General features: G+C 42.0%; 2 protein-coding genes across 2 annotated transcripts; one reads left to right on the top strand and one right to left on the bottom strand.

Annotated features, from left to right (window-relative positions):
* The first annotated feature begins 382 nt into the window (after positions 1–382).
* On the top strand, positions 383–14,638 carry sh3bp1 (SH3-domain binding protein 1). Its single transcript, XM_069156044.1, has 18 exons — positions 383–628; positions 3,492–3,534; positions 3,944–4,048; positions 4,132–4,208; positions 4,690–4,801; positions 5,161–5,237; positions 5,328–5,415; positions 5,493–5,561; positions 5,696–5,786; positions 5,869–6,005; positions 8,091–8,202; positions 8,564–8,645; positions 8,737–8,817; positions 9,821–9,934; positions 10,412–10,509; positions 11,296–11,461; positions 11,611–11,981; positions 13,876–14,638. The coding sequence occupies exons 1-18, from the start codon at positions 579–581 to the stop codon at positions 14,160–14,162; spliced, it is 2,160 nt and encodes a 719-aa protein (XP_069012145.1). The 5' UTR covers positions 383–578; the 3' UTR covers positions 14,163–14,638.
* On the bottom strand, positions 14,610–27,619 carry cdc42ep1a (CDC42 effector protein (Rho GTPase binding) 1a). Its single transcript, XM_069156045.1, has 4 exons — positions 27,507–27,619; positions 22,815–22,927; positions 19,801–20,792; positions 14,610–16,311 (listed from the first exon to the last, which is right to left on the bottom strand). Exons 3-4 carry the CDS (start codon positions 20,270–20,272, stop codon positions 15,593–15,595), a joined length of 1,191 nt encoding a protein of 396 aa, XP_069012146.1. The 5' UTR covers positions 20,273–20,792; positions 22,815–22,927; positions 27,507–27,619; the 3' UTR covers positions 14,610–15,592.

Genomic DNA, 27,619 nt, shown 5'->3' with positions numbered 1-27,619 from the left:
TAGCAGCAGCTGTTACAGAAGCAGCAACCAAACACAATCTGCCAGCGGGGATTTTGAGGGGTTGGGCGTCACTCTGGTTCCGAGCAGTCCTGCGGCACAGAACTGCACAAATTATGTTTCGTGAGATGTCCACCTGTAAAGACATCACGTCCAGATTTACCCTCTCGTATAGTTAGAGGTCAACAGAAGCTAAATGATCTGTCATTATACCTACACAATCCCACTCGTTATCAGTGGCGTCTTTTTAACCTGTTAAAATCATAGCGCGACACTAGAACTTAAGAAAAAAAACAACAACACTCCCTCTGACAGCTGACACTTCATCTGTGTCACTTCCTCATTCTCTACCTTGTGTTCGACATGACTTCAGAGCACTCCCCCGAAACGAGAACGAAAACTGACGGCCAGAGCACGCATACCTAAACACAGAAAAACAACCACCGCTGGGGCAGAACGATCGGTCTGCACCTTCTCTTCCTGATGAAGTAACACACTGTGCGGACTGTTTTCGCGGACCGGGATACCTTGAGGGGCTGCACAGGTCAGGTTGAGAAAGCGAGTTGGACTCTACTGACAGCATGCTGCGGCAGTCTCTGAGCATCCTGAAGCAGTTCAGCTCTACATCAAAGTAAGCCTGTCCCCTTGTTTTAGTTGAATACGTTGAGTGTAAGAATCAATCAAGACGGTTACACTCTTATTTACTCTAAATTCAAGGGCCTCAAAAGTTGAATGTTTTGGTGTGAGATACACGGCTGATGTGAGCTGAGTTAACCTGGACTTGGTCTGGTTGGACCAACAGCTTGCGATTACTTTCATTCAACTTTAGACAGAATTTGCTGTGTGACTCCAGGGTTCATCTGATTGCCTTCATGATGCTTCTTCACTTGTGTAACTTTTGTTTTTATAATGTATTCGTTTCTCAGAAGTCTGTTGAGTCTACATCGCAAATTCTTCCTTTTGAGGTGTCAATCTTAGGATGGATCACAAGACCTATTTTACTTTCCTCTAATCTACCAACTTTTATGGACTCACAAAGGTTTTGGGAACTTCTGTGCATCATTACGTTGCCGCTCTTCAGAGGCTTTCATGTCATTATCATGTTCTGTTTTGGGGAAATGTTGAATTCTGCTTTCGTTTCCATGTTCCCTTTTCACTGTGGCAACCATAGGTTTGAAAGGTGTGCTTGGCTGCTGTAGGAGACAGTTTCTGGTTCCTCTTTGAGGTGACACATTCTGTTTGGGTTGGAGGGAAACCTCAGGCTCACGTACGGGTGAAAGTCAGAGCGGTTGAGCACATTTGACTTGATAAATGTGATTCCGGGTTGTGTTATATGTTGGCAACAGACAATGTTAAAGTAGTGTTTGTCGGCCAGATGTTGGTGCTCCTCGTGTGGACGTTATGGCATCTCTGAGAAGAAACAAAACTTTCAAACTGTAAAATTAGCTTTTTTTCAAAGAATTACAGTTAAAAAAACAAACAATTTGTACAAGGCCGAATTACAGCATAAGTAGTGGTAGGGCAGTTTGCATTGTATACTCGAGGCCTTACAACATTATAGAGAGAAACGTAACAATTCAACAATTCCCACGAGTGACAGTGGGGTTGAAAAACCTTTAACAGGAAGAAACCTCTGACAGAACCAGACTCGGAGATCGGCGGCCGTCTGCCGTAACTGGTTGTGGAGAGCAGAGAGAAAAAAGAACAGCATAGAAAAATAACAAACTGTTACAACTGGGTAATTGTAGATAGATTCCAGCTTGTTCATGTCATCGATGAATCTTCCACCCACATCAAAATGTATCACAGAGTTCTGCAGGGTTCTGTTTTAGGACCGATACATGTTTGGCTTTAGATAATCAAAAGATTTAAAGAGCAGAAAACATCTTTTGCAGCATGTTCTGTACTCATGAGTTGTCAGTTTATCTCAGCTTGGTTGATAACCATTGTGTAACTGATGTTTTGCAAATGAGTAGGTGACCAAATCATAGACCTTACACCCTATTTGGTTTCCTTGTTAGAAACCTGCCTGCGGTTGGATGGAAGGAGTGTGTTTGCAGGCCATGCTGCTTCCACTTCTGACGCACTCTGGTTTAATGACAAACCTGCATAGCGTGCATCTGCAGCAGAGCAGCGTGGGCTCCAGCTACCACAGCATCTCACCCCCTTCTCAGCTTGTACTGAAGCGGTGACCTATGATCAGATAAAAGCCCATGCAGGCTTTTACTTTTTCGATATAAGCATGCGTTTAACTCTGCATGGAACCAAACATTTGTTCTGATCCAGAGAGTCCGAGGACAACAAAAAAAAGGAAATGCTGTGTAATTTAAAAATGTTGAACATTTCTCTTCTTATTGTCAGATGTTCACTGGAGGAAATGAGAACAGACACCTTGAAGGTGCTGAAGCTCATCTGATCCCTTTGTGAACTGGGTTGGGTTTCCTTCTTTTGTGACACAAGCTTAATGTTCTTCTCAAAGCTGGAGAGAAATTTGTTGTCACCACTCTGTTGATCTCTGAAGAAATGGAAGAGGGTGTCGGTATTTTAGTCCCTCCCTGTGGGTAACAAAGTAAACCACAGCAGCAGCCCTCTATTTCAGGTTGAGGTTGTTGTCCTAGTTGTGTTTGTTAATCAGGCCTAAAATGTGTTTAACCACATGCAGTCATCTTGAATTTTCAGTGCAGGAGAGGAGTAAACTGCAAGACCTCTGCAGTGGATTATCACTTTATCAGTTGTCCTCAAAGTTTGACTTTGACACAATAGGAGGTCAGTGTAAGGATTCCTAGCAGGTAACTTAGTCCTGTAAAATCTTGCATCTCAAACTGCTCCACCAGCACGAGACGGCGGCACAATAGTTTTGCACTCTAGTTACATAAAAAAATGTAAATAAAAAATTCTAACTATTAGATGGATCACCATCAAAATGTATACATTTGACATTCATCATCCTCAGAAGATGAGTCTTTATGACATTGATGATCCTCAAAATGTTTCATCAAGTGCCATCACCAGGTCAAAATCTGATTTGTCCAATATGTTTTGGTTTATGTTTAAATTGTGTTTATGGTTCACATTAAATCAAGATGGTCACCATGGTAAACCTCATATCTGATAAACATTTACAGGTCACTGTGCTGATGTTAGCATTTCCTTCAACCCTTAACAAATATATATTCCGTCTTCAATTTTTAAGCATGATCACAACCATGTACAAATTCTTATATGTACTAATTTCAGCTCAAAATGTCATCTGTGCACCGTTAAAATCGTTGATATGTGATGTGTAGATTTATTTGGGACTGGGGCTGTCAATCATTCTTATTTTTAATTAATCTTTTGGTTATGTTTTGATTAGCCAAGCAATAATTTACTATTATCATTAAATTAAATTTCCAGTACAATATCACAGTCCAAGTTGACATTTTTCCGTTTGATATCAGACTTGTTTCCCTACATTATATATCCATTTACTGATAAAATACACACATCTGCAGGTCACAAGATGCCACCGAACTTCTACACGAGGACCTGGTTATGGTGAGAGAAAAAAAAAATCAGTTTCATTGCCACAGTTATCAATAACTTATCAGTATAATTAACATTAGAGCTTTAGCTGTTTAATGCAAACATTGCTACTCCATAAGCTTCAGATGATACACCCGCTTTAGTTGAGTTGAACTTGGTTTTAGTCTGATATCTATTTTTATTAAGTGTAATCTATAGCATACATTATATTTTATTCTAGTTTTTACTTCTATAACATTACATGCTATTCACAGACATTATTGAAAACAAAACACACCATAACATCATCATTAGAGCCTTTTTTTTCAGCTCACATCTTCACTGTGTGTGTCTCTGTGTGTGTATGTTTGTGTGTGTGTGTGTGTGTGTATGTTTGTGTCTGTGTGTCTGTGTCTGTGGGTGTGTGTGTGGTTGAATAAAGGTGGGGCAGCGGGTGGAGCCGGCCAAGAAGGCGGCCCAGGTCCTCCATAAGAAGCTGCAGGGCTGCATGCAGAGTCAACCGGGGCTGGAAGCTGAAAAACGAATGGTAGTGAGACTCCTACATCCACCAGATGTATAGAAATGTTTTATTGGCGAACTGAAAAGTCACATCTGCTTCTCTGTCTACAGAAAAAACTTCCTCTGATGCTGCTGTCTATCAGCATGGCAGAGAGCCTCAAAGACTTCGATGCAGATTCCTCAATCAGGTGACACGTTTGATTCATTCATCAATCAGTCCATCCAACTGTCAAATCATCCATCCATCCAACCATGCCCTGCACTTGACCTCTTTAGTTTCTAACTGTCATGTGAAAACCTCATGACTCTTATATAGAGGATTTTCACGTTTTCAGTTCTGAATGAAAAAGAAAAGATGCTGTCTACAACTTGTGACTACAGCTCAGTAGACTCACCAGATGAGTTTCAGTTAATATCATGTATCCGGCTCTGTATAATGACGTGTTAATTTATTTTAGACCTGACGAAGATACGTGCCAGATCAGATTATTAAGTTCTTATTATGTTGCAATTTTCCTGTGTTTGCTTTTAATGGTATTTTTTCCAACACATCTTTCTCTAGATTTTGATGTAAATGCATTTTTATTGTTTTTAATCCTAGCATAGATTCAAAAGAATACATAACTAGTGAAACTGGTGTTTACCATGAGGATTGTGTTTGTGAAACAGGAGGGTGCTGGAGATGTGCTGTTTCATGGAGAAGATGCTGGCCAACATGCTGGCAGACTTTGAGATGAAAGTGGAGAAAGAAGTCATGGAGCCGCTCAACAAGCTCAGCGAGGTGATGATGGCTCACACTGCAAGTTGTCGAACAGAAATTAAGATAAAACTTGTGATATGACTTTTGATTTTTTTTTTTTTTCTCGTCATTTTCTTTTCATTATTTTTCAGTACAAGCACACTTATGTGTATGTAAGTTCATATAAAGGAGTGGAACAAAATAACAAGAACAGAAAGTTGAATTTTATTGTTAGTCATGCTTTATTCTGCACATCCACAGCACGTGCCACATTATTATTAGTATGTATAAGTATTTTATTGTTAATTCCTGTCCTTTTATATAGCCCTTATAACTGCATGGACAATTAGCTGCAACTAAGGGATTATTTAAGGTAATTTTCCTTTTTTTTTCCCTTATAGGATGATTTACCAGAGATCCTTAAGAACAAGAAGCAGTTTACGAAGCTCACTACAGACTGGAACATTGCAAAAACCAGGTGAGTTACACAGCCTCACTCAGGACTATGTGTGTTATAATTTAACAACGACACTACAGCTTGCAAACTTCCATGTTTGTGTGTTGTCAGGAGTCAGGCCAGCACTGGTGCCCAAGCGAAGCAGGATGGACTCAGGGAGGAAGTAGAAGAAGCTTGGAGGAAGTTGGAGAACATCAAGGTATGAGCGTTTTCTTTTACAGCCGACTGGGCCATCCAGTTTTGACCTCTGACCTCTCTGTTTTTGTGTCTCTGCAGGACCAGTACTCTGCAGACCTGTATCACTTTGCAACTAAAGAAGATGACTATGCTAATTACTTCATCCGTGTGAGTTGCAGTTAAGATGATGATCTTTTTTCTTCTTAACGGATTTAAATGTGCACAAATGCAACGACATTGTATTGTCACATAAAGTATGATAAAGCTGTAATTTAACCACCAACTTTTGTTTCCAACCGTAGCTTCTCGAACTGCAAGCAGAGTACCACAAATATTCACACCAGTTTCTGGACAAGAACATCAGCGAGCTCAAAGAGAACCACAATCAAAAAGGTTTGCGCTAATCTGTGCATTTATTTGCTGCAGTATTCCTACATGTGTTCTCATTTCCTCTGTGCACTCACTCGTTCTGCAGAACCAGCGCTCGGCATCTCTGGGCAGAAGGTCTACGGCGAGCCTCTGCTCTCACATCTGTCTCAAAGCGACAGAGAGATCGCTGTACCAATCCAGGAGTGTATTCACATGCTTCTGAGGACAGGCATGACAGAGGAGGTAGGACTGATGGGACCACAGGGTTCACACTGAGATAATCACAACACTCAGTGATAACTGTGTAAATTCATCTTTAAAGCGCTTTTATTATCTACTTCACTTCCTCTCAAAGTTCCTGTGCACAAACACAGCAAAGATCTTGTTTGCTCGTGTTGTTTTTAGACTCAGACGTTTGTCATTAACTGCTGGACGTTAATGTGTTTTTCCCTTTAAAAATGTGTCATTTTTTTTAGGGTAGATTTATTTTCTCCTTGGCCCTGCAAATACATTTTAGCTCTAGAATCTGTACATAGTGCTTTAACATCATTATATATACACACACATTTACATTGTTATCAGCTCATCCTCATTTGTATTTGCAAAGACGAGATGGATCTGAAGCCATGCTAGCCGCTCTGCAAGTTAAATGCTACTCTTAGCATGCGAACAAGCTATTCCCTGCGTTCCAGTACTACCAGACTACTTAGTATGTCAAAGTTCAAAACTTATTTTTATGATGAAGTAGTGTGTCCGCATTGTACTACATGCAACAGTAGATACTTTTTAAGGGTAGCTGTAGTCCGCACTAAAAGTAAAAAGAAATAGTATGCGTTTGTAACGCATCATGTTTTTTCTATTTATATAAATTATATTTATAAATTATATTATAAGTACAATGCTGACATGCTGATATGCAGCATCCTGTTCATCCTCTTAGTTTACTTTGTTAGCGTGCCAACAATCGCTGACTTGCACTAAAAACAAAGCACAACTCAGACTGATGGGAGGACCATTCGTGTTTGCAAGTATTTAAGCACAAATCATCATGTTTGCCAATTTGAAATGGAGACCATTAATGCCTATGAAACACTGGTAATAAAAACCGACTGGACCCAAAAATAGCAGGCGTTAATACAAAAAGGGCTCAACAATAATCTAACCAGGAGTCATCAAAATACCGAAGTAGTAAGAAACACACTGGGAAAACCAGTGGGAACAAAGAGCACAAGATAAACAGAGTACTGGTACTAAAGGCTTGGAACCAAGCAGCCACCAACAGTGACATCACCCATTGTTTTGTGAACCGCTGTTATGAGGCCCTGAGTTCAGATTTTGGACGTCGCCATCTTGCTGGTTCGGAGCGTCTTGGAGCCAGAAGTGACCATATTTGGGCGAGCTGGGGGGGTCGCGAGGGGTGGATTTGAACGCGGAAACTACACACCGCCCCCCTGTAGTGAAAACCTGAGTGCACCAAAGACCTGTCAATCAAACTTATTGAGGCTTTATATCTAAATATTTATGGGATTATTTTCAGATTGAACGCCAGAAAAGTAATAAAGCGGAGGGACTTTAGTGAACTAAAAATATATATATATTTTTTTACTTTGTATTTCATGAGTGAAGTTGAATGGGAGTCTATGGAGCCATGGGCTTTTTTGGAGGCAACCCCTAGTGGCCCTCTGTGGCATTGCAGTTCAGGGCATTAACGCTTTTACAGTCCCGGAAGCTACGTCCACTTTTATTTACAATCTATGCTTAGAACACACAGCTTAAGTACACCCGAGGAAGGGACAACAAGGGGACACAGGTCACACTCAGGGCGGGCACAAGAGCAGGAAGTCAAGACACGTGAAATAAGAGAAGTGAGTAACCAAAATAAAACGCGTGATAAAACATGTGATGAAATGAAAGCGTAACTCATTGACAGGTGTGGGTCATGACAGCATAGAATTTTATAAGAATCCACCTGATACTTGTTTCAGTCTGGTCTGAAGTGTTGGACTGACCGACTGGTATTGACATCCTTCATCCATCCAGCTGAGGTGGCTACAGATTAAGGAGCTCGGCTTTAATAAATGCTGTTAATACAGACACCTCAGATAAGATTACCTTTAACAAACACCAGCAAAAATCGGTCAAATTTTCTTGGATCGCTTGTCATATAATCAGTGAGTTTTACAGGCTGCTTGTTTTTTATTTTATTTTTTTAGTTTTAGTCTTTGTATGCATCAGGACACTCATCAGACCTGGTCTTGGTTTTGACTGCATCTCCACCTCCCTCCATCCCTCTTTCCCTCTGTTTGACTCCCTGTTGTCCCTCCTCAGGGTCTGTTTCGTCTGGCAGCTGCAGCCTCGGTGGTGAAGAGGCTGAAGACTTGTCTTGATCAGGGGACGGTCGACCACAGCGAGTTCAGCATGGACCCTCACGCCGTGGCCGGTGAGAATGTGTCCACCTCTCTTGTTTTTCCCTTTTATGTCCTCTGGGTGGAGTCTTGAGTTTCTGTCAGGGTCGCTCTTACTCGTCTGTTCAGCCAGCGTGACTTTCACAGCTCGTTCTAACTGTCCAGTTCCTCCTCTGTGTGGTCCAAGCACACCGCCTGTATCAGCTTCCAGTGACATCAAATACACCATTTCCATGTCTGCCATGTGACATTTTCAGTCACATGGCAGAATTATTAATCGATAAATATTATTATTTATCAATCGGTAGAAAAACTGGCTGTAAATGAGTTCATGTTACCTGAGATTCTTCAGTCAGAGTTGTGATTATGGTGATTTATCTCTGACTTTGTTGACAGGAGCTTTGAAGTGTTACCTTCGAGAACTTCCCGAGCCTCTGATGACCTTTGAACTCTACAGTGACTGGTTTAAAGCAGCTGGGTGTGTATGATATCTCCACTCATTCTCATTTCTCGTCTCATCCCTACATTTCTCGTGTTCTGTTTCTTGAGTTTGATCTCTTGCCTTGCAGAGAAAAAGATTTGCCAGAGAAGCTGGAGCAGTTCAAGAACCTCCTGAAGAAACTGCCACCTGAAAACTACAACAACCTCAGGTGGGTACCATTTCTTTTTTCCAGAGTCACATGATCCATATGTCTCTCTGTGTTCGTGTTTTTCAGTCTCAAGCTCAAACCTGTCACAAATGTACATGTCAAAATTGTCAGGTGGACTGAAAACATCGGTCGATTTCTATTGTGCTGGCATAGAAGGCATTTTTACTGGATGCATACTGGTATGGAAACGGACTGAACAGGACCACAAGCAGCTAAAAAGGATCGTAAAAATGTCATTAAAAGAGACAGGAACACCACTGCCACATATTCAGGATATTTATATCAGCTGCTGTAAAAGGATGGTTGTAAAACATCATGAAGCATCATGGGTAATAGCAGCCACCCGGCACGGGGCCTGTTCTCCCTCCATCCATCAGGGAAAAGGTTGCAGAGCATCAGAGCTCGGACCAGCTGCCTCAGAGACACCTCAGCTGGTAGATTAATAAACATGCACACTTTACACATTACAAATTATTCATCTATTTATTCATTACTGAAGAGTATTTTGCATGTGAAATTGTAACATTGTTACTTTACCATTATTGTCTGATGATCAATTAACTATTTATTTATTAATTGTTTATCACTTGCATCCTTGCTGTTTTTAGGGCTGTGGTAGCTGTGGCAACTGAATTTCATTCCATTTGAATATGCATATGCATTTTTAATGTATATGGCAATAGTAAACTTGAATTAGAAAAAGGATCACACCTTTATATTTACACTGAACCGAATGCAGTTTTAAACACACTGGTGACGTAAACTCTATTGATTCCCTTATTGTCTCTGTCAGCCAGTTTAGTTCTTTGGTTGTGACTGAAATATTTGAACAGCGTCATTCACACATTCAAAGTTTTCACCTGACATCAACCATGTCTTACCTAGTGGATGCTTTGGTCTCAAGGACGACAACCCCCTCAAATCAAAAATACAGTCCTCTCTGGTTTCCTGTGTCTGCTTCCTTTTCCCACTCAACTCTGTTTTTTCTCCTCTTTCCTACCAGGTACCTCGTCCAGTTCTTGTCTCTGCTGTCTGAGCATCAGGCTATAAACAAGATGACACCCAGTAATGTGGCCATCGTCCTGGGGCCCAACCTGCTCTGGCCTAAAGCTGAGGGGTGCGTGATGAACCGCTCATTTTACTGTTGATACCCTGTGTTCCTTTACCTCACTTTGTTCAATCATGTTACCTGTCCTGCCTGCTCTCACTCTTTAATAATCTTTGTTCTTCGTATGAGTTTTGCTGTCATATTTTGTCAAAAAAATGTCCCCTCGGGGATTAATAAAGTAACTACCTAACCAACCAGATGAGCTCGTAACACAAAACTAAACCGCATCTAGTCGTTAATAGATAAAATGGGTTGAAGGAAGCAGCTCTGTAATCTCTGTGGTTAAACCTCAATGGAAGATATTTTTTTTCAAGAAAATGAAACCGCTGTTAGAAACTTAAGCTTTTAGTTATTGACTCTCTGGTTTACTTTGTGTTTAAAGAATAATTTGATAATTTCAATAACTTGATTTAACCATGAAGACTTGAGTTAACCCCTCAGCAGTCTGCTGTCTGAATCCTTGTATGAATCTCTCTGCCTTTTTAGGGAAGCTGCTCTGTTTGACATGGCATCAGCTTCTTCAGTTCAGGTGGTGACGGTCATTGAGCCTCTTATTCAGTACAGCTCCAGTCTCTTCCCCGAAGGTATGCAAACCTTATATATATATATATACATATATATGTATATATATATGAATATACATTACAGGTCCTATAATTTATGGTGTTTATATGGTTGTCTCGATGTCCATAAAAATATATTTTTGTGGTTTTAAGTACCAAAACATTTCGATATGGTTTTACATTTCCTCTCCTCTGGAGTTCTACCAAGAAAAGGTGGTTTTGTTTTTGTGTTTTTTAACCACGTTGATATCAAGCAATCTGATCTGCTGATTAATTTCTTAGTGGCGCACGTCCAGGCCAACCGGAGTTTGTCTTCGGCCTGGTAGCTTGCTAGCTCCACGACTGAATGATTGCGTAGTATTTTCTCCAACATCAAAGATCGGACACGGTACTGTGCTAAAGGCCGCACATAAGACACGAAAGTGAGTTTGTTAGATCACAAACTTACCAAAGTCCAAACGGCACAGTTGCTGAAGATGGGCTGTGTGCAATTATGTGTAGACTGAGCATTTGACACTTTGACATATTTATATACCACCTAGAACTGCTGTATTATAAAAAAATAAAGTTTGGGACCTTTAAGGCTGGTCACCTTAATGTCCACTTTGATGTCCTCGAACCTAAAAAGCAAACAAACTGCACTGAAAAAATAACCATCTGGTCAGAGGGAACTAGATGACGGCAAAGAATGGTCCCAACTACACAAAGAAGTCCCAAGGTGCAATGACCCAGAATTCCTATTTATATAAAATAATGTCTGAACTTTCTGTTGATATGTTTTGTTTTGTTTTGTTTTGTTTTGGTCAGCTATATCCTTTGAGATCCCAGAAGTACCCGACGTCCCAGAAGTGCCAGCTCCGACTGACCAGTCCCTCTTCTCAGAAAGGCAGAAACTGAGCAGAACCGTTTCCTCCTCTTCATCCACAGCCTCCTCCTGCTCCTCCTATCACCCCCCTATCACCAAGACAAACAGGTAACCCCCTAGAAATACTTCAATCACAATCTGCCTCAAATCAAATCAGGATTGGACTGACAAGTGGTAACCCGTTGGATTTATTGGACCACATTTTGGTGTATTTACCAAAAAACATAACCGTTTGTCTATTTCTTTCTTTCCATCAGCACAGCCTCTCAGGACAGTGGCTGCTTCTTCCTGATGAAGTCTGGCTCTGTGAGTGGTCGCAGTGGCACCTCCACGTGGGGCAGCCCTACAGCTGAGACTGCAGCACAGGCCCTTCAAAACACAAAATCCAGCAGCTTATCCTCCTTCGACCCTGGACCCGTTCCGGCCCCCAATCCTTCCGCTGCGTGCAGCTCCACAGCGAACCAGAACCCATCCCCACCCAACAGAGCAGCAGGTCCGGCACCAAACCCGGGTCAGATCAGGAGCCCCACCCAGAAGCAGTGCTCGGATCAGGGCCAGCTGGAGCCAATTTTGGAAGCACCGCCAGACTCTCCCAAAGTGTTAGTGAGCTTTACATCACCGTATAAACGTAAGTCAAAGGTTCAAACCTTTTGGAATAGGGTTAGGTTAGGTTAGGTTAGGTAGTTACTTTATTAATCCCCGAGGGGAAATTTTTTCGCTACAGCAGCATACAGAAGCAATAAGATAATAATAGAATAATAGAAAAGCAATAAGCAATTAGTGTATTTAAAACCAACGTTTATTACTGTTTCAGATCAACCAATAATCTAACCAACGCCACCAACACAAACCTCCTGAACTGTCGGTGTGTGCATGTTTCAGTTTCTGACTCCCTAGTGTTGCACTAATTTTGGGGAAATTTTTAAGTTAAAAATTATGCAACAGATATCCTCCATCTTAACTCTCTCTATGAGTCAATCAATGTGTCTAAAAATGTGACTACGCTGATGACATCACTGACATCATCAGGGCCATTTTTCACTTTCTAAAGGTCATGTGAGAGCCTCTGAAGATGAAGCAACAGCAGAATTTATCGAGCAGCGCCCCTTTAAGAGATCCAACATGCAAAAACAGAAAGCCCCTTCGGTAACTGTTTTTGGCTCTCGTCTTTTCTATTGTGTAAACAGATTCTTTACTTCTGCCCCTTTTTCTCACACAAACTCAAAGTGGTAGCTTATTAGTGCAGGCTGACAGAGAGAAAATAAACCTATCGCTCTTGTTGTAACAACCAGGATGTACACAGGAAACAGGAAGTGTCAGACCACTGACCAAAATATCAGTCACTGTTGTAACTGTCTCGCTGGCGGGTAGAGGCTGAAATACTTTTCCTTATAAGTCCTCTCATCCTGTTTGTCAGCCTACAAGCTGAACGTTTAACTTTACCTGATGTTGTAAAAGCAGCAGGTTTTTACTCATTTTATAATCACATCTCACTGAGGTATCTTCTGATGTAAAGGTCAATGTATCATTATGTATTTTCACCACCGCTTAACATTTCTCTAATTTTGACTAGTTTGTCTTTCAGGATTTGTTTTCTAACAAAATTGAATTTCAGCGCAACCCTGACAGACAAATGTCAGACCTGCCTGGTATTTGAACTCAGTGTAGAGGTGTTTTAAAACGGGGCTATTCAGCTTCAATAGGAAGTGGGACACAGGAAAACCACTGGTAACTCAGGGGGCTGCACAGAATCATTTCTCAATTAATGACTGCAAATAACTAATAATAGATGTGTTACGACATGGAATAAACTAGTCAGGCACATCCCTTCTCTTGCATTTAAATGGCTTCCTTATATTTGATTACAGACAACAGCCAGCTTAGGTAACGTGAGTCTTTTCTGTGGCCTGTCAGCCCAGACAGCATCGTGAGGCGTGACTGAGTAAATCGCAGGTGCAGAGCAGTTTGTTATCCAGTTGCGGTCGATCGCAGCTCATGTTGTTGCTAACTCATGCGCACCATGGGGTTAGCTTGATCCTCCCCGTCCCTGAAACGGCCTCCTGTTTTCAACATTTTCAAAAGGACCGTGTCAGGCCCACGGGCCGCTGGTTGGATAGGCCTGTTCTAAACACTCAATCTAAATTGCATATCCATCAGTTAATTCACAGTATTTTTATTTAAGTGTATTTTTTTTTACTTTTGTTGTCAGAGGGAGGAGATATAAGTTCTGAGTGACGCTGAGGACATTATCCAGATTCATTTGAATATCCTGCTAATAAAAATATCATTGGTTTTTACATGAACTTAATTCATAATGAGTTATTTTGAGTTCTATTAAAATAAGCATTCTCTAATCGTTTCAATTGTCTCATCACATTTGTCACAAAAATTCAGGTCAGAGGGAAATCATGTGACTGCCACTGTGGCCACACGTGGCACCTACAGGATGAACATGCTAAAATGTAAATGTACCACACGTACAATCTGATTGTTCTGTTCTTTTTTGTCTTTACTATTTACAGCGAAGAGGAATGCCATCCTGAACAAACCTAACCCGGCGGGCGAGCAGGTGACAGTTCAGTTCTCGAAACCGAGACCCACGCCGCCCCCGAAGATCCAGGCCCCTCCGAACCAGACCGCGGCCCCGGCGGTTGCCGACACGAAGCCGAAGCCCGGACCCCGACCTCCACCTCCACCGGGCAGCTTTAAAAGGCCTCCGCCAAAAAAGCCCGGACTAAAAGCCCCAAACTGCCCTCCACCCCTCCCTCCACCGTCACAAGCAAAAGAGGTGCCTTCTATAGCACAGTGAGAAAAATGTTCTTTAAATATGCAGAGCTTTATACTTTACTTGGTAAAAAGCAGCTGAAACACTTTTATATGTTGCCGGTTACTTAACTTTTTCTTTGGTTTCCCCATGTTTTTGTCACCAGCATCATTTATTTATTCTGCTGTCCAATACTTCCCACATCTTTCTGATCAAAGAAACAATTGCCCAAAAATAAATACGTCCACGTAGTTTTCTGGATGGAATTTCCCATTTAGCTACAAAAGTCCTACAAATGTCAGCTAATTAAACATTGGAAAATGATTTTATAAACTTTGAGGCTGAACTTTTCTCTTGTGACATGAAACTCCATCCAAAATCTGTGTTTCCCCGTCGACAACGGTCTGATTTCCACCTTTTTAGTTCTACAGATGTTGGAAAACTCCTTTAAACCAACATTAAATGTTAAAACAATGTAAATGAATGCACGCCTTATTAAAAACATCTTTATTGTCAATTTATATCATCATAGTATATCATTGGTACTGACTGCAGCATGTGGATGTAAATTGCACTATGTACTGCAGGTGCTCATACTCTAAGTACATACTTATAGGAGGTCAGTTGATATCTTCATTGTATAAAAGAGCATATAAACGACACTTCTATAAAAAGCAATACAGGGGGCGGACTTCATAATCAACAAACAAAGGTGCACAGAGTATCTATATAGTAGGACTGCAGCATAAAAGGAACAGTTATAAGGTTAAGGCTTTAGTTGCATCAAGCAAATACCAATACTACTTGTTATATTCCATCAGTCCGTGTAGTGTAATCACTGAGATGTCTGTATTTCTTTGGCTTACCAGACGAGGCCTCACAAATTTGGAGATTCCCGATCTCTCATTCATGAACTCCCCCCCCCCTCCCCTGGTGGTATATTCCTGAGTGAAAGGTTGACAAGAGATTGTAGTGATGGTTCTGACGAGATACAACATATTTTCCTATGCCCCACTTCCTCTCTGTTTTGACATCAGTAACGTGGGAGAGAATCTGTCTTCCCCTTCGTATAAGAGGAAGTGTAAAGTATAAAGTGAATGACGCTGAGCAACATCTTCCTCTGAGGCGATCTGAACTACATTCTCTGGTACGTCCTCACCTACCATGCCTCCTCTTTACTACACTTTGTTTTTTGTTAAAGCAGTCGTCCTTTTTGTGCAGAGCAGGAAACATGCGGCATCGAGTCCTTCCCTCCTTTATAGATACATTCAGCAGCAGCTTTGCATCAAAACTGTACATCCCCGGAGCAGGATTGCATATAAGTAAGGAATCCAGACGCTGGATTCACGTTGTGGCGGTCATCCTGTCAACAGAACCAGCCTTGTCAACCAGATTTTAGATGATTGTAGATGATTGGAATTACAGAGGAATCATACGTCACCAAAAGATTTTTAAAACTTTTGTCAAACATTTGCTCAGACTTTGATTTCGTCCTCGTCGTCGATGTAGCTGTAGGACATTTTCTTCGTCGGCTGGCTCATGATCATCATCTGTGAATCTCCAGCCTCCCTCCTGCTCTGTCCCTTTAAGAGGCCGACGCCATAGTGGCGTGCGAGCACATCTGTAGCGCTCTGGAACCGCTCGCTCTCCATCCTCATCCCCGCCATCGCTCGCTCAGGAGACCCAATTACTACATCAGGAACTTTAACGGAAAGCCCGTTCACCTCCATCGTGCCCCGATCCTCCTCCTCTTCCCATTCAGCCCCATGTGGACTCTTCCCGCCCCCACAGTCCTCCCTCAGCAGGGAATCCACGTACGAGATAGTAGCCGAGTCCATCTCCGATCCCTCGTTGGTCAGCCCGCACGCTGACCCCACCTCCTCCCCCTCCCAGGGGTGGATGTGCTCCTCTGGGTGACCGTCGATCAGGCCGAACACCTCGCTCATGAGGGAGGGGCCGAGGTCAAAGGTGAAGTTGTCCAGGGAGGTGAGGGAAGGGAGGGAGTCGGAGTAGGTGGCGTGTTTGGGGTCGGAGGTCACAATCGAGGTGGAGCAGGTGGATAAGATGGTGTCAGTGGGGTCGGTCAGTGAGCCGCGGTGAATGTTGGCGGAGCAGGAGGTGGGGAGGGAGATGGACGGCTGCTGACGCTCGGAGCGGGAGAGACGGGGCAAAGTGACGAAACCGGACTCCAGACCTGAGGAACACACACACACACACACACACACACACACACACACACACACACACACACACACACACACACACACACACACACACACACACGGAGACATGAACGTCTGATGCACTTCTTCATTTCATTTAACTTTCAATAGAAATAGTTTTTGACACTTCTTTGCTTTCTTGCTGAGAGTTGGAGAAAAGGATCAGCAGCTCCCTCATATACAGTATATACTTAATTCAATTCCATTCAATATAATTTGATTCTGTTCTATTTAATTCAGTTCAATCTAATTCAATTCAGTTCAGTCTAATTCAATTCAGTTCAATCTAATTTGATTTTATTCATTTCTACTCGATTCAGTTCCATTCCAATTCATTTGTCTGCACCTAGATATTCTGCTGATTAAGAACCTCTTTTTCGGCTCAGAAAACACTGCATGGGAGGGGTCCGTTTCAGCACCGTAGAGGATTCATTTCTTGGCTCTGGTCTTGTGTTTGAAGGGCTTATAACTGTCCAATATGTATGAAAAGTGGAAAAAGAGCAAACCCAGCTTTGTCTACTAAAACTGCCCACCAGCACCTGATCACCCATACAAAGCTGAAGATTCGTGGTTATCTGAGTGACTCGCTGGCTGCATCTCGGCTGTGCAAAGAAGTCATTGCAGCCTACCTGGAAATAGTCCAGCACACAAACCTTGCCTTTTCTTTTTTTGTACAAATGAAACTAACCAGAAGTTAATTACAAAAATAAATGTAACTCCTAGCAGGAGTATATTTTTCACGTCAAATGATTCCTTTTAAAGTGTATTGAGAGCCAACTTGCATCATAGGGGGAGTCTTTTTTTTTTTTTTTTTTTTTTTTTTTTAAATTTCCAAACTTGTATCTTAAAACGAGCAGCCAAAACTCAAAATCAAAGGGTATTAAATTCTGTATATTTTTTTTGCACGACCTACTCTGTCAGATTATGATGCAGTCACACTCTTAGCATGATTTAACAGTTCCAACAGGGGGCGATGTCAACCCAGCCTGTGTGATGAGGACAAACCAGGAAAAAAAAAAAAAACCACCATGCAAAGTGCGGAGTTGTCCAGCCATGCGAGCAGTGAATCATCTTCCCGAACCCTGCCAGGTCACTTAACAAGTCACACACTCACACACTGCCTGTGCTGCATGACCCAAATGGGTAAATTACCACAGCACTTCTGAATGCCAGCCGCACATGGGGCCAAGAGAGTCTGCAGCTTTTTCAATCCAACCGAAGAAAACGGCATCCGATTTCACAGATGAAATAAATACAAAGGATTTGGTTAGATGTAAATATTCCATGTGTCATAATTCACAATTCCTGGAGAGTAAAGTAGCTTCTGTACAAAACACTGCAAAAGTAAACGGTCTTACTTTTTGATTTAAACTTAGATTCACATAAAGAACACATGAATAGAAATGAATACTTGCATGTGTTTTCGTATAGTTACTGGATACAGCAGGCAAAAGAAGACAATATTTTAAGAATAATAAAAAAAAAAAAAAAAAAAAATCACGTATTCAGATCATTTAGAGAAATCGTTTGATATTTTGTGAGATTTGTTTTCTTATTGAAAATGAGATTAAAAGACATCTCTCTAATGTCTGTAAACTTGATATGAATCTACAGTCAGGAGGTGGTTATCTTAGAGAGAAACTTCCAGCTTGACTCCATATAAAGTCTACCTACCAGCCCCTATCAAATTTGTGAATGAAAGAGATTATATCTTATTTGTAACAAAAAACAAAGTGCTGTTCCTTTTTCCAGTCTATGATGAGCCAACTGTCTCCTGAGGATTTGATAGACAAGCTTCACATACTCTTCTGGAGTATTTCCAAAAATGGATTGGACTGTTTCTTTATTTAATCATTGTCAAGGCAGGGAATTGTTTGGTGTTAACAATAAAGTCTCACGCGCACGCACACACACACACACACACACACACACACACACACGCACACACACACACACACACACACACACACACACACACACACACACACACACACACACACACAGAGTAGGTCAGACTGCATGAGCCATGACTGTGCTGTTAACATCGATCTCTCCCACGAAGCTTGTTGCCAGCTCCGTCTGGATCTCTGTGTTATCAGTGTGAAGGCTGCTGACGGCGAGACGAGGTGATTCATAAGGACATCTGGGGCAAATCTGTCTCCAGATTACTGGCAACAACTGAGGAGCGGCTTTCAGCGGACCTCTGCACATGGTCGCCACTTCGTAGTTTCCGGTTAACACTGGTTAACTCTTTTGAGCTTTTCCCGCGTGTTTCACTTTGTTTAGCAACGCTGCCGTTTCATTTGAAGGAAAACATCTTCCCCTTAAACTTGGGGATAATTTGGGGATTTGGTGGTGTAGTACTTCCCTCAATCCTTGATTATCTGAGCAAAAACAGACACCGATGGTGTTCCGATCCCTCAGAGTTAAAAAGCAAAAAGCTTATTTCAACCATTATAACAGGAGAAATCCATTAAAAGTAAACGACGCACAACTTGTGTAACTTTGTCTGACAACAACAAAGACTTTTAATCTACAGACTACGAATTAGACAAGTTCAGGCTCCAATTTTAGCAGAAATAGACAAGTTGCTTGACTTCAACCTGCATTGACTGACTTTCTGGCCACTTGGGGGCAGCACTCTGTAAACACAACGCTGACATAAACCGCATTTCCACAGATTGTTTCAGCTCTAATCGACTCGCTTTTGTAATCAGGCACTTTCCTGGATTTTGTTTTCTCCTGCAGATATTACCTCTGCCGAGGAATATTACCTCCTCAATGCAAGTTTGCATCTCTGAATAGAAAGACTGGCCACTGCGCTGTGGAAGCTTGTGGTTTGTAATGTTTTCACGTCATCTTTTAGTATTGGCTTAGTTCGTGTGGAAGCTGACAGGTGATACTAGAAGTGGAACCAGGTACCAGGTAGCATCCACGGCAACCTAAAATAGCGAGCGGAGTTAATCCGAGCCAAGCAGTCGAAAATGGGCTGCACAGTCCAGTGCAGCTGATATGACGAACTTGTTAGCTAAGCAGTTTATTGTGTCCCGTAGATTCTGAGCATCAGAAACCATCCACGTTTCTGACGACCTGCTGAATGTAAATCCAATATTTACTCTCTTTTACCTCTATTTTTGGTCTCCACCAATTCCTGAGGGAAATATTTGTCTTTTTAGCTGCCAAACTCCAGTTGTTCATTTTGCGTACCTGCATTTGGTGCAGGCAGGTGGTGTAGTGTTTTTTTTTTGCTGTCTGCTGCAGCTGGAAACGATTCCAAGCAGAGCGGTCACTCTGAATAAAACTGTCAAATTGTGGACTGTGAAACCAAAATTTAGCTCAATTATACTAAAATGCCCCGCAGAGCTGAGGGGAACTCCAAAATTGGGTGATAATTCTCTGCGGGTTTGTCACTGCACACGTTGATACGCAGCATTTAGAAAATAAGATATCCCCCTACTCACCATAAGAGCTCTTCATCTCCTCTGGCGTGCTTTGAGAACTGGGGAAGAGCACCTTGGTGGTGGGACTCCCATTAGGCATATCCACATCCAGCCTGGGGAGAGAGATGGCGTTCTTGATGATGGGAGAAATGGCAGGAGGCGGTGGCGACAGATCCTTGGATCCGTCTCTGGGTCGAGTGTCGGAGCCCCTCCTGATTTGACGGAGCGTCCTGGAGAAGAACGCGCCGATCTTGTTGTCCGGAGAGGAAACAGAATCCGTTTCCCCGTTGTTACCGTTGCCCGACCCGCCGTGATTGCTAAGGAAGGAGGTGTCCCCGAACGCATCGCCGCCACGGCCCACGTGCATCGTGTGGCGGAAGTCAGGCAGAGGAGGGCTGATCATGTCCACCGTGAGGTCGCCTTTATGACGGCGCTTGCTGTTGGAGTGTGAGACCAGACCTTTCAGGCCTGACAGCTTCTCCTGAAGATTCATGATCACGCAAAGTGAATGGATTAAGTTTTCGTTGAACTTCAAACAATTCCTGGAATTGCCTTTAATCCCACTGAAAGGCCAAAACTGAACCACAAATTTCAATTTCTCCCCACTTAGATTTTTGCCAAAATCCTTGACAGTTCAGCAGTCCGAAGTATGTTCCTGGAGAAAATCTCTCCAAGGTTATTCCAAGATCGTGAAACTGTGTAATTTCTGAGGCCAAAAACTTGTACTCCAGGCCGTGTAGCACCAAATAGTTCACTGGGATATCATCTGTGTTTATCACGTATAGGCCAAATTCTGTCCCACTCTTTGGAGCTTGTTGTTATGCATAGCTGGCTGAATTAAACAGGCATAAATTGAGGAGAACACTATGCAGTTGTGTTCCTGGAGGCAGCCGATCCAGTTGGAGTGTGGTCAGGTTGCCTGGCTCGCTTTGGGCTTTGGCTTTGTCAACATCAGCTCAGAAATAGGTCCGAGTCCAGCTGCAAACGGTTCTGCGGTCGCACCATGGAGCCATCTATTGAGTGAACACAGGGAAAAAACATCTATCTTTAAAATGCAGACAGAGATGTAATGATTTTGAGGCATATTGAAAGAAATGGATGACATTTGCAGTAATGCTGTGAAAGCTGAGATTCGTCGAGAGACCACGGTTGCTTTTCCTCCTCTGGATACTGCGTGTCGTTGTATAGCAACGTCTTTTTCTGCACACATCTATCTTTCCGCAGGTTTTTTTTAGGTTTCTGCGTTCCAAGTGTCCGCTGGTCTGAAACCATCTAAATTTAGACCACAGTCACTCCTCTGTGCAACACACCAAAGTCTGCTTCTGGTCCGTGAGAAATGGGGAGACGTTGAGGGAATTTCTGCTTCACTTTTGTCCTGCTTTGTCTGGCGCGCAGGTTACGCCGAGTTCATTTCACATGTCACTGACAAGACTTATCGTGCATTTAAAGCGGATCAGCAGGTTTCATTCAACAGGCTTCCATTTGTTTATAAACAGGCGGAGTATGCTCGGCGAGATAGGAAGAGATAATGAAAACTTCCTGATAGGAAAAATACCCCTGCGACTTGGCTGTACTGCCAGACCGGAGTCCCAAAACAGCCGAAATACAAGCAAGTACCAGATTGAAAAAAAAAAAATGGTTCGGACTTTGTCATGAACTTCCTGAACTTATTAAACTTTTGTTACAGAAGCTAATGTGGTCCTGAACGCTAATGCTAACAAAGGTGCTAACTAACACGTTGTTTTTTTTAACATTTTCTTAAACTTCATATTTCCATCTCTAAATTATGATCTTGTTTTAATTTGAACTAGCAACTGACTGAAGATTAAAGAAATAATATAAAGTTTTAGATTTCTTTTTAAACTCCGCTTCAGTTATTTGACTGATATTAACTGGCGTATTTGGTTTTATATTTTTGACTTGACTGACAGTCTTTCACTGGCTTTTTTTGGGGGGGGTTTTAGAGCATCATACCTCCAGAAGAAGTCTATAAGTTTGTAATGAAGCCATACAAGAAAAATTGGCCTTCTGTCAAGTGTTGTTCATTGCCAGCAGAGTAATTGATATCCAATTCTAAAATATTTTGATAGCATAAGGCAGCACCGACATGGACCTCTGGTTCTCTTTAAAAGCTTTCCACTGCAGCCGGCTGGCCTCCCACGCATGCACGGCCCCGTCTGGCTTCATTAATGACCCGCTACGGTTCACGAGATGGGGATTGCGTCAGGTCCAAGGCAGCCCTTCTAATTTGCTGCCGACCGCAGTCCCAGGCCCTACGCTCCACTTCCCCTGGCTGCCGTTTTAAGAGGGGCATCTGGGAGCGGAGAGGGAGGAAACATGCCACATACCAGCACCGAGCAAAGCCATATCAAGGCTCGCAGAGGGACGCCAGGGACCAGTATACCGAGGTGTGAGCTCGAATCTGAGACGGCGTGAGCCTGTAGGGACCTTCGCACGTTCCCATGAACTGTGCCAAAGCTGCAGTCGACTTCTCGGATTCAAAAAAAACAAAACTCCCTTGGGACTGTGATCACAGACACAATGGCACTTATACTGTTCCCAATTAGGGGAAAAACATTTGTCTTGCTATTTCAAGGTTAGAAAGGAAAATCTCAGTCTAATTGATAACCTGCAGAATTACAGGAAGACACATGGAAGCATTAATTACTGTGTGCTAACGGACAGCCCTTCTCTTTTGTCTCTGCCTGTAATCCTGTTGAAAGACCTTTGACCACAGCTCAGAGGGGGTCGTTCCCGCTGTCTCCTCTTAGGTCGAAACCTCTGGGCGACGCTCATTTGATCTGAAAATCTTATCCGCTCTCCTTTCGTCCACCCTGTGGAACTTCTTTGCACTTGCTCTGTTTTCTGAGTTACATACAGGAGCCAGTAACTCAGATAAAATGGCTTTAAAAGCACAACAAGGACGACATATATGTTGAATCAATACTTTTAATGCTATAATCCTGTAGCAGGCTGCCCGTCTTCGTCTTAGATATCAGAAAAGGGACCTCTTGACAGAAGGCACTTGAACATACCCTGGATTATCCCCTAATCCTTCATGTCCTCCATTATCCCCGATGTGGCGCCTCTTTCTGGGCACGGCCTGACTGCTACCACCTCTGGTCCACCGGTCCACTGGTTCTGGTTTCTGAGGGGAAAAAAAATTGAAAATCACTTTAAGGGAGGGAGAGAGTGAGAAGTGATGGAAGGAAGTAGAAGACGAAAAAAAATTAAGTTTCATTTTCACAAAAAGGAGTGAAGGGGAGGAATGGCAAGTCGGAAATGAAAAGAAGATGCTGGTCAACAACATTATTGACATCATCACCACTGATTGGCGTGGCTGACGATTATCAACACCTGTGTTATCTTATTATTTATTTTTCAGTACTTATGACTTTTCCCCTTTTTTGTACCATTTTGATCCATGCTAGCAGAACAGCTTTAAGTTTCCTGACCCTCAATTCTGTATCTAGCGCCACCAACAGGTCGAAGTTTATGCGTAGCCAGTGAAAAATTTCATTATCTAATCGATGTATCGGCGCAACATTTGGCACGAAAATTATTTATTTGTAGACCGTGAATCCTAAAGACTTTGGTGTTCCCTATTCCCAGACTCATTGAGCATTGATAGGGAACATTATTTTCTGTTCCAACCTCAGTACGGGATAAAAATGAGAGTTTCATTGCATTAAAACGTAATGCTCAGTCCAGGTTTAAGTTGCTTTTTTGGCCAAGTCACCATTCAGGGGATTTTGGTGCATTCATACATCACAGACTCAATACAATCTTTCCATGTCACTGTGTATAGTATTTTATTGAGGTGGCTTTGCAGGATATAAACCAGAGTCACCACAGTCTAATCGGAGCCGTGTGTGTTGTGCATTGTGTGTGCGTGCGTGTGTGTACGAACACATTCCTCAACAAAGCATCAGTCATTGAGTCTTTCTCTCGATTACGACCATCAAACATCCTTCTTTTCAACCTCTGCACTGATTGAAACCATGTTTGGGTCGGAATCTCCTTTTTTTTTTTCTCGCTCACTCTTTTCTCTGCTCACTTTTTCGTTCTCCCTCATGTCATTGCCATTCTTGCCTGATATTTTTCTTCAAATTGCCTCTTACTTTTTGTCTTTTATTTCATTTTTTTGCACTTTACCATCAATCTTTGTTTCTTTCCTCGTTCTCTTTCCTTTGTTCCATCTCTTTTACTTCTTTATCAACAATTGCTCTCTCTTTTCTTTTCTTTGACTGTCTTCACTGACTTATGAAGGCTGAAACAGCTTGAATGGAGCAGCTGTTGGACCACACACACATACACAAACACATAATCTCCACTTTTGAGAGCTATAACTCAAAAATGTTTACTCTGCTATAGTTTGTCTTAAAGTAAAATCAACTTTAGACTTTGTGTTTGGTCGCGGGTCTTCCCCTCCCTTCTCTCCACCTCTCCTCTCATGTCCTCCACTCACTAACTCGGCTAACCAGGTGAACAAACATACAAGATAAGGGCAAATTTTTCAGAGTCACCCTTTGACTTTCAATTACGTTTCTATTTTCACCATCCACACTCGGTCTCAGTCCAAGCAAAACACTGCTACACTTCCTCCTGAGCCATGAAAACATTTTCATGCTTCAATAAATATCCATACTCTCTGAGCCTCCCGGTTTCCTGCTCCTGCTGGAGTTGGCCATCCTAATTTGCCTTCTTCGTTGCTCCTTTCAGTTTATATTTCCTTCGTGCTCATACATAAACTTGTTTCTTTTCATCTCCCCTTTTTTTCAGTCACACATATTCCCCCTTATTCCATTTGTTATTTATAATAGAGGTATAAGGAAAGTTTTAAGCAGTCAATTTTGGTTTATCACAGAAGTATTGTGATCAGCATACCGTATAGAAACAAAACATGTGGTACAGAAATGCCAAATATTAGTTTGAGTTAGAAATAGTGTACCGTTTCTTTTTTTTACTGTAACATTTCTCACAATGCGTTTGTCACAACCATTAGCTAAGCCTCACCCCCTTTGTTGCTGCTCGTACACCTGTCAAAGCTTTCACGACCCTTAAAACGTTTACAATAATGGTGGAAGATTTACTACAGAAGTAGTTTCTAATTTCTAGCCAGTGACAGACGATTTTGAAACCTGAAATTAAAACTGCTGTTATATTTTATCCGCCATAGCTAGCCTGATAATTAAGCTATTAACGCCTGCTGACTCGTTGTAAAATGATAATATTTTAAAGAATGGCTTCATGCTTAGGCTACATACATGACATGATATTAAAAGGTATGACTGTATCGACTGAACTGCTAATGTGAGGTGGTGAGCTCTTTTGCGCTTGCAATTTTGGTCAGGTTGAAAAATTATCATTCAAACTCTTTGGATGCCGAGTATATCGCCTATTAAGCCAAAGCATGTAATACACCCACTAGCCCACTAGAGGACAGCGTGTCAGTGCCACGGCTTTGGCTCGCAAAAAGGATAAAACCACGTGGTAAGGGTTAGGCGCTGAAACTGCTTGGTCAGAAAAAAAACTAAACAAATCCACATCGCTTTCTTATAGACTCAAACCCTTGCCTATTTTGTTAAATTACCTTTATCACGTGACCCGTGTCATGTATTGTGTCTACTTTTCACAGGAGGCCAGGCACACTGTCCTCTAGTGGACTGGTGATGTATTACACACCTTGGCGTGCACACTGTCTAGTCTGCTCATCTATTGTGAAAGGTCAGTTCTTTAATAATAAAATTCATATTATCCATATTATGTTGTGTTTGTCCAAGAAAAAAACTACTGGCTGTTGTAATTTGTTTAATAAACTTTCAAATATTCAGATTTTTGCCAAAAAAAAAAATCTAGTATCAGTTAAGGTCTAATGTGACCACATAATCTACAGGTCAAAGTGCATCTTTAACTTCAGAGCTTACATTCTTGCATTCAACATTTTGAGTGATGTTTGTGCAATCTCAAACATTTTTGGGTAGAAATGTGTTCCTCCATGCAGCTGGCAGAAGAGACAGTCTGCTGTGGATTTTGTTGACCAAAGTCAGTCAGTTAAAAAAAACGTGGTGTTGTCCTTTACTGTAGGGGTTGGATCCTGTTGTAAGATGAATGAATTGTGACCATTTGATGACGACAGACAGTGATGGTGCAAATTTCCTAACTTGTGTGGCCAAAAAAAACAGCCATGGTGCCCTCTGGTGTGAAAACAAATACAGCAGCCGCATTCAGAGTCCACACTTCTGCAACTGAGCCTTTCCTGGTTGGCTGCGTCAATGACACCTAAAGGTTACAGAGGTCCCCCTCAGAGGAATGTAGTACTCAGGTAAAAAAAAAAAAGTAAGGATGAATACTACAGAGGAAAAACCACAGGGAACGTCTGGACTCGTTTACTTAATCAAGTGCTTTGACATGAACCACCTCATTAGTGTAAATCATGTGAGGGGGATGTAACAGAAATGTATTACATGCATGTGTTAACCATCTGCTGCTACATACAGGAAGCCAAGATGACAATATCAAAGCACGTACTCAAGAAGGATATGCTGTACGCCTACCCCGGGGAGACTAACTAGGGGAATGACAAAGACAGTTAAACATGGAAAAATTCCCACACTGTACAGATCTACAGTGAGGAAGACTGGATCCATCACTGCAATTTATCATCACTGAAGCCCGCCGGCTGTTTATTGATCACCCTTGTGCATGTTTGTTTACTTGGCAGGCTTTCACAGGCCAATTCTGTATCAGTGCATATGGTTGTGTTCGTGTCTTTGTGTGGCCTCCCTCCTGGCTCACTGGCAGGTTGCAGGGTCACAAGGTCACTCCCCCAACTTGTAAAGAGTCCAAGTCCTCGCTGCCTGCTTGTCACCATAATTAAAACACGCCAAGGCCGGCGGCTTCAACTTCACCGTGTCTAGTTTCACTGAAGCCGAGTACATTTGGCTACTGTCATTGACATATTTGACAACTGATAGATTATGTTGTGTAACTTCTGTAATTACAAGGCAGAGTGATAAAAATCAAAGCACTGCCAGAACTTATTTTGACCGAGGCTGCAGTGAGGGAAATACTAATGATATGCTGCTGCTACTGCTGGATATAAATATGTTGCAGAGCAGATTGAGTTTCATGCCGGACCTGAGAGAAGACCTCATTCAGTGGGGCCGTTAACACTGTGTATGACAAAATTTTTAGAGCTTTTAATGGTACTGCTGCCTTATCTCAGACTAAATATTTACTTTCTTCCTTCAGCCAGTGCCAAACTTTGACTTAGTTATTAGTTAAACTGTATTTTAATTATTTTTTTTGCTTATATATTTAATTTTTATTTTTTAAATGCTGATAACCACACCACAGCAAAGCAATGCTATCAGCAGGCCACTGATAAGTTCTTTTAAACGTGTTTTCCTCTCCAAACAGAAGTAAAAGTATCAGAGGAATACAAATATCATCAAAAAACATTGAAAAATCACTCATAAGAATATTATGAAAATATTACAGGATAACATAGCTGCTAAATGATAAAATCACTGCACAAATAAACTCAATGTCTCAATATACAGAGAACAATCACTGCAAAGTCATTGCACTTTCTACAAACACACATACACAAAGTCTCTGCATCACTTTAAAAATAAAGTCAACTCAGGTTCCCGTTAACTGACTGAGGATTACAGAATGGCTTTATTTCTGTCATTGGACGTCAAAACTGAATACAAACTCACCTCAGGAGCCTGAGACACGGAGAAAAAAAAACTCCAGTTGTATTATCTTTCCGGGAGACAAACGCTGTAGGTTGAGGTGGTCCGAGCGAGCCGCTGGTGCAGCCGGACTGTCC

The sequence above is a fragment of the Embiotoca jacksoni genome, unplaced genomic scaffold (assembly GCF_022577435.1).
Source record: "Embiotoca jacksoni isolate LCO1_2020_lvr unplaced genomic scaffold, fEmbJac1.0.p SCAF_20, whole genome shotgun sequence".
Lineage (NCBI taxonomy): Eukaryota > Metazoa > Chordata > Actinopteri > Embiotocidae > Embiotoca > Embiotoca jacksoni.
This window is presented reverse-complemented; position numbering and strand designations above follow the sequence as displayed.

Coding starts and splice junctions, on each gene's coding strand:
- sh3bp1 (XM_069156044.1), top strand. CDS start 579: ATGCTGCGGCAGTCTCTGAGCATCCTGAAGCAGTTCAGCTCTACATCA. Junction 9,935..10,411: donor CTCTGGCCTAAAGCTGAGGG/GTGCGTGATGAA, acceptor CTGCCTTTTTAG/GGAAGCTGCTCTGTTTGACA. Junction 11,462..11,610: donor CCTATCACCAAGACAAACAG/GTAACCCCCTAG, acceptor TCTTTCCATCAG/CACAGCCTCTCAGGACAGTG.
- cdc42ep1a (XM_069156045.1), bottom strand. CDS start 20,272: ATGAATCTTCAGGAGAAGCTGTCAGGCCTGAAAGGTCTGGTCTCACAC. Junction 16,312..19,800: donor GGAGATGAAGAGCTCTTATG/GTGAGTAGGGGG, acceptor TGTGTTCCTCAG/GTCTGGAGTCCGGTTTCGTC.